At 43.5% G+C, this 7279-nt stretch overlaps 1 protein-coding gene across 1 annotated transcript in view; it reads left to right on the forward strand.

Annotated features, from left to right (window-relative positions):
* Window positions 1–6359, forward strand: part of Btbd7 (BTB domain containing 7) — a 145252-nt gene extending 138893 nt beyond the window's left edge. The window contains exons 9-11 of the mRNA XM_004635149.2: window positions 1845–2023; window positions 2601–3053; window positions 4494–6359. Of these exons, the coding sequence (XP_004635206.1) occupies window positions 1845–2023; window positions 2601–3053; window positions 4494–5312 (1451 nt within the window). The 3' untranslated portion in view covers window positions 5313–6359. The remainder of the gene's footprint in view (window positions 1–1844; window positions 2024–2600; window positions 3054–4493) is intronic.
* The last annotated feature ends 920 nt before the right edge of the window (window positions 6360–7279 follow it).

Here is a 7279-nt window from a genome sequence, read left to right on the forward strand (position 1 = left end):
TGCAGTACTGAGGTACTTGCACTTGCCAGGCAAGTGCTTATTCTATCTCCCCAGCCCTAACTTCATCACCTTTCTTCATCCCTGTGGCCACAGCCTTAGCTCAGATTCTTGGGGGGGGGGGGTTTACTGGGGATCGAACTTGGGACCTTGCACTTGCCAGGTAGGAGCTTATGCATATCCCAGCCCCATACTTTTTCTTTAAAGGGCCAGAGAGTCTATCCCAACTGCAGTGGTGCCTTGGTTTGTGAACACTTTTGTTTGCAAACTCTTCATCAGGTGACAGATATGACCACAGCTGTCTTTCCCACACAAACACAAATGGCTGTCTTTTCCAAAATCGTAGAACAAATTAAAGTTTGTGAACCAAGGTAGCACTGTCAGACAGCCATGGACAGTACCTAATGAGAGTGGGGTGTGTGTCAATAAACTTTACACAGAAAGGCAGGAGGCTGATTTGGTTTAGCCCACAGGCTGGTTTGTCTCCCCCTACTTTGCCTCACATCACACCTTTGCGCAACCACACCACTGCTCTCATACTGCTCTGATCCTGTCGCCCTGCACAGGTGACTAGGAATGCAATTACATTCTTTTTTTTTTTTTTTTTTTTAGGGAAGGGTCTATAGGGTGTTCAGGGTCTCACTGCTAGATTGAACTCAGTGATCCACCTGTTTACAGCCTCCCAAGAGCTGGGTTTACAGGCGGGCACCACTATGCCCAGTCTCAATTGCTGTCTCAGCTTGCCCCAGGGGCGGGGCCAGCACGGCAGGCCTGGGGATTGAACCCCCAACCCCCTGTGCATGCTTGCAGGTGCTTTAATCCGCTGGCCAGCCCACAATTAATTCTTTAACCATGATCTGTCCCTGCTCTTCTTCCCACCCCCCTCTCTCGTACACTTGCTGGCTTACACCATTGAGCCCTACATCCTGCTGGCAAGCCACCCCCTTGTGCTTATATGTTTCACATGCACCTAATTCTTCTTGGGACTCCTTTACCCCACTTTCTTTATCTGCCAAGTTTTTTCTTATTCTTCTAGACTAAGAGATACAGTTTCCTTTAGGAAACCTTTCCTTTCCGCTCTCAGTGTGGGCCAAGTGCCTCTTCTTCCTAGCCATTTTTTTAAAAACCAAAAATTTCTTTTTCTGTGCAGGAACATTTGTTATCCCATCATGTGCTCATTTACTTAGTTTAAGTCAATACAGGGAGACATTTTCGAAGGCAGAGGTCACATATTTCATTCTGTTCACCCTAATACCCAAGTCCAATGCCTGAGTACATAATCAGGACTCATTTAAATATTTGTTTATTTTTATTTCTTTTGTAGTTCTGGGGATATAAACAGGGCCTTGCACATGATACGTAGTCACTGTACAACTGAGCTGCATCGCCAGCCCTAAGAATAAAAGTCATTATTTTCCTTTTTTTTTTTTTTTTTAAATAGGATCTCACTATTTAGTCTAAGCTGACCTTGAATGTGCTGTGTAGCTCAGGGTAGCCTCTGTCTTGTGGGAGTCCTCCTGCCTTAGCCTTCCAAGTGCTGGTGTTACAGGTTTGTGCCCAGCTGGAATGAATATATTTAGAACACTTAAGAAATATCCTGACATTGAGAAGAGAATACAAGCACGTAAAATTGTATTGGAGCAATACGCTCAAGAAACTTTTACAGTGAAATTGTAAAGCCTTGAAAAATAAAGACATACAACTTAATATATTGCCAGTAAATTAAATTACTATCAAAAAAGTTTTGAGAAGATACTGATATAAAGCATAGTTCTTTTGTTTTGTTAACTGGGTATTCTTTTATGTAGCTCAGGAATGTTCCCTACATGCTGTCTTTCTCCTTCCAGTTCCTCGTCTCCTCATCATGAAAGACATGGTGAGACGCCTGCAGGAACTGCGACACACCGAGCAGGTGCAGAGAGCCTATGCACTGAACTGTGGGGAGGGTGCCACCGTGAGCTATGAAATCCAGATTCGAGTACTGCGGGAGTTTGGGCTTGCAGATGCTGCTGCAGAGCTCTTGCAGGTAGGACGTGGCATTAAGCTAGTTAGAGAGTGAGCCCTGCTCATCGGCAGAGTGGTAGACATCCCCAGGACCCCTGGGCGGCTGCTTCTCTGTGCATGCTCTTTTGTGCCTCTGGTCTCTCTGGTAGTCTGCAGGTTCCTCCTGGAAACAGGCAGCAGGGTGGGTGGACTAGGTGCCCAGTGATTCTTTGGCTTACTAGTTGGTTAACTTGGGTGGTGGTCTTAGACAAGGCAGCAGGCCACTTTGTTTCTTGGGTTTTATTTGTCCATTCCCACACACACACACCCAGCGTTTCCATCCTTAAAGTACTTAGTCTTGCAAGAGATGACTGAACTGCTTACCAGAATAGTTGGGTGGGCAGTTCTCCTAGACAGCTGTGTCTTAAGCTTTCTAGCTTGCACTCTGTCCTTTGTACTATTAAGGTAACTTTTCCCCCTGGAATTCTGGCCTAGAAAACTCGAGTACCTTACACTCCTTTTGAATGTGGTTTTCTTAGATACTTGATTTAACTCTCTTAGCCTGTAAATTTCTATCTATAAAACCTGCTATTAATGTCATTTGTTTTTTAATTTTTCAGAACCCTCACAAGTTTTTTCCTGATGAGCGGTTTGGGGATGAAAGTCCACTCCTGACAGTGAGACAGTCTGGGAGATGTCGCATTAACAGTACCCCTGCTGCAGAAACCATGTTTACAGAGCTGGACTCTTTCGTGGCCTTCCATCCACCCTTGCCCCCACCCCCACCTCCGTACCACCCTCCAGCCACCCCAATCCATAACCAGCTCAAAGCAGGCTGGAAACAAAGACCTCCCAGTCAGCACCCTTCGCGTTCATTTTCTTACCCCTGTAATCATTCACTGTTTCACTCCAGAACAGCACCCAAAGCTGGCCCTCCCCCAGTCTATTTGCCAGGTGTTAAAGCTGCACCACCTGATTGTACCAATACCACGGGACTGGGGAGACAGACAGTTGCTGCCGCTGCTGCTGCTGCCGCTGCTGCCTCAGCAACAGTAGCATCTGAGAAACAAATGGTAAGTCAGCTCCCAGGTCATTTGCTCCAAATGAAAGCGTATGGGATATTAGGAGCTATTCCCTTGACTCTCGCCCTGAGCCCCACTGGGGTTCACCAGTGTAGGGATCTGTTGGTCCCTCGGTAGTCACCAGGAGAAAAAGGTGAAAGAATTTTAAAAATAAAGACAAGAGTTAATAGCTGAGGTCAGGTGGTGGACCAAGTCCACGCACCAGGGCTCAGGAGTGTTCCTGACAGGCTCAGAGTGCAACAGAGTAGTATGAAGAGGGAAAGAAAGCTTTTGGGAAAGGGCAGGCACCAAGAGACTGGAGCTACGAGATAGAGGTAGAAAATGGCATCCTCACCTTAGCTGCCAGTGGTAGATGTGGTGGTGTTAAAAGAGGAATAGTGACTGAGCAGGACAGATGGACGTATCAGCATCCTAATGCGATGAAGCGCATGTCTGGACTCTGCCCCTGTCTTCTGGGACAAAATGCTTTGGTGAGACAAAGAGGAAAGATCAGGTGCACTGTCAGGACCAATGTGGCAATGACTCTCGCTCAGAAAACCAGCAGAAAGGTGGTTCTTGAGCATGTCTGTGCCTCTGGCCAGCTCCCCAACAGCTCCTTGCTTGCTGTGGAGCCTCAGGAGCTAGGGCAAATAGGTGAGAATTGGAAGGATTCTTCACCTGCTTTTGTACAGAAGTACAAGTTGAACTGCTTTATGTAATATATTTAAGAAAAACAGTGATTTCTAAGTCTTCCTACTCTGTTATGCTGCCAGCTGCATTGAGTAGAGAGAAGAATGTGTTCAGGGAAGCTTCAGTGTAAAAGGGCTCATTGGAAACGCTGGGTTAGTGCATACTCTGAGTCAAATTAGATCGTTTCTTGTATTCTTATCTCTCACAAGCTGTTCTCCTGCTCCTCCTGACCCCTAAAACAACTCTCTTAAAGGTTTTTATTAATATGTTCATTGTAGTCTTGACTATAATAAAAAATTAAAAGTTGGGTGTGGTGTCACACACTTTTAATGTCAGGATTTGGGAGGCTGAGGCAGGAGGATCCAGAGTTTAGGGCCAGCCTGAGCTATATAATAAGTTCAAGGCCAGCCATGGACTGTATGGTAAGTTGTTTTCAAAAAAGGAAATACCCTAAATGTCTAATAGTAAAATGGTTAATAGTGAAATGTTATGCCGTAATTTCAAATGGTGATCACAAAGAAAATTTAGTGACAGGATTAAATGTGGACTTAAGTTTGTGAAAATTGAAAAAGATAGGAAATATTTTATAATGCTAATTGGTTTTAGGTCAAGTTGGGAATTTTTTCTGTATATTAAAAATTCTTAAATTGGCATATATTAATTTTGGAGTCAGGAAGCAAAATCAGTGACCAAAGGAGTTGGTGGGCCTTTTTTTCCCTTTCTTTTCTTTTTAAGCTCCCCCTCTCTTTGTTTGTGTCTCAGTGTACACAGCCTGTGCTGAATGATCTGATGCCAGATATCGCCATGGGGGTATCCACACTGTCACTCAAAGACAGGAGACTTCCAGAACTTGCGATAGACACAGAAATAAGCCAGCCAGTTTCTGAAGCAGGAACAGGGCCTCCCCAGCATCTCTCGTGTATTCCACAGAGGCATACACATACTTCTCGGAAAAAACATACACTAGAGCAAAAAACAGATGCCAGAGAAAATCAGCAGGAATACCCGGATTTCTATGACTTCTCGAATGCTGCTTGCAGCCCTTCTACTCCCGCTCCTGGCAGACGTGCCCCCTCCCCTTCCCAAGGTGGATATTTTGGTCCTGATTTATACAACCACAATAAGGCATCACCAAATGGCTTAAAGTCAGCCTGCCTACCTAGTCAGACCTCTCCTAAAAAACAGGAAGAAGCGAGGAGAGAATACCCACTTTCCTCTGATGGGCGTCCACACAGACAGAAGAGTGAGCTGATTCGCCTGGATGTCGTTGAGCAACCTCCCCCACGGTCCGATTTTCCTTTGACAGCCCCAGAAAATGCTGGTAATGGTCCCTCCCATGTCAGGGGGCGAACTGGAGTAGAAACTGACTTGACTTTTGGGCTGACTCCTGCCAGACCCTCCTCACATTCTGCATGTGGCTCCGAAACTCCAGAAGAGCGATCCAGTAGAAGATTGGCTGACAGCGAGTCCCTGGGCCATGGAGCTCAGCGAAGCACAGATCTGGAGAGGGAAGATTCCATGAGCAGAGGGAGGAGGTCTCCGAGCAAGCCAGACTTCCTCTACAAAAAGTCTGCCCTCTGAGAACCTGTCTAAGTCGTCTGTGCCTGAGATGTGAAATATGATGTAACCCGACAACTTACTGACCAGTTTATCGATGCCAGCTCAGTTTCACATTATTTTAATCTGGTTTTGTGTGTATATATGTTTATTACACATGGCATGCTAAGAGGGTTATTTTGAATGCTGCATCTGTCTGTTTAATGTTTGAACAACTGGTAAGGAACCATTTTAAAGAGCAAGCAAGCTGGCACTTTTTTTTCCCCTCTTTATAAATGATGGAAAATTTTTGCACTTGTACATTTATTTTATCGGTATTGATTTTATATCAGTATGTTAAACTTTATTGCCACATTTAAAAGACTGTATTTTCATACTTTTTTGCATTTTATCTTTCATCTACCAATTTCCATGTGCATTGGATTGCACACTAAGATGTATTTTCTTATGAAATAGTTCTGTGTTTATTTTTTAATTATAGAAATTCCAAAGAACAGCACATCAAAATGCTCGTCTCTTTTCAGTAATTTTTTTTAGTTCATAAACCTTCCTGCTCAGTCTCCATTAATCTAATAGCATTCTTCAGTAAGTCTTGGGAGCTGGTCTTCATTCCCCCAGTGAGAGACCATTCCAGGGTCCTGAAATTTTCAGGTCAGTAAGAACAGGAAGAGGAAAAGCCTTTGGTGCCCAAGCTAAGGCTGTCAGTTTGTTTACAACATGCATGCTGTCAGGACCCCTACAGATGCTGGCTGTGTGGATTAGAGTGTTGCTGATTTGCTCACTTGATGAGGTTCTAAGGAGGTTGTATCCCTTGGAATGGGAAAGCAGCAGAAATCTGACAGGATTTCTGGCTCTGTGACTCTTGGCTTCCCTGGGTGAAATGACTGCCTGCTGCCTTTAGTTGTCTTGCTTTCTAAGGGAAAAACAAAACAAACAAAGGGCTTCAGTCTTACGGATGTTATTTGGTATTTGTAAGCGTATGTTTCCTTTTAAATGTTTTTCAAAGGATGTCTGAATTTTGTTGTCCTATAAAAAGTTGTATAATACGTAATGCTTTTTCACCAAAAAAAAGAAAAGAAAAAAATTTGTTTTCTGTTAAACACTACATGTCCTACTTGAACTTCACTAGGGATGCTGGTTTGACATTTACTGAACCACTGAGCACATGGAGTCTTTCCAACCCTCTCCCTTGGAAGGGCAATGTGTGAGCTACGGACTGTTTTTTTCTTACTCTATGTAAATATGTATTTGAGTTTTTAAATCACTTCAAAATTATTTGAGCATCCACTTTGTATTTTTACAAACATAGCTGTAGCACTTAGAAGAAAAGAGACTTCCTAAACATTCCCTCATGAGAAGGATATTTGGAAACCTCTTTTCAAGATATATATATTCCACAGATATATATATGAGTCACTCACGCTCTAAAACTATGCAGGGCTAGGGAGCCTTTACAAGCTACCATATAAATGAATTACATGCACTTTGAAGTAAATAGGTTTCTATTGGGTGTCAACAACTCTGATTTCTCCTGAAACTGTAGTTTCTTTTATGGTCTTTTCCTACTTTACCCTGTGGATATACACTCAGGAATAATCTGACATTAAAAAATCCTAATAGTAGATAATCTCAAAGATGGGAAACATGTCAGTCTGTCTGTATACAGACTGCCCCCCTTGTTCTGCTGCCTGACTAGTTAGCTGCTACTAGTACATTCATTGACCTTGGTGATGCTGTGCACTGACTCTTGGTCACATTCATTTGCTGTGAGATCAGCCCGCATCACCTTTACAGCTCCTTTTTTAAAGACAGAAAAACACGGGACTGGCCTCATTTTTGAATTTTAGCTCTTTTACTAGATGATGGTATGTTTTGCAGTCCATTCTCTTCAGAAAAAAAAGTTAATTCTGTGATGTTCCTTACTGTGTGTTTATATACATGTGTGGACATGAATGTTTTAGATTTCTGTTCTGAATCAGACTGTTCTGGGT

This window comes from Octodon degus, unplaced genomic scaffold, assembly GCF_000260255.1.
Source record: "Octodon degus isolate 3935 unplaced genomic scaffold, OctDeg1.0 scaffold00070, whole genome shotgun sequence".
Classification (NCBI taxonomy): Eukaryota; Metazoa; Chordata; class Mammalia; order Rodentia; family Octodontidae; genus Octodon; species Octodon degus.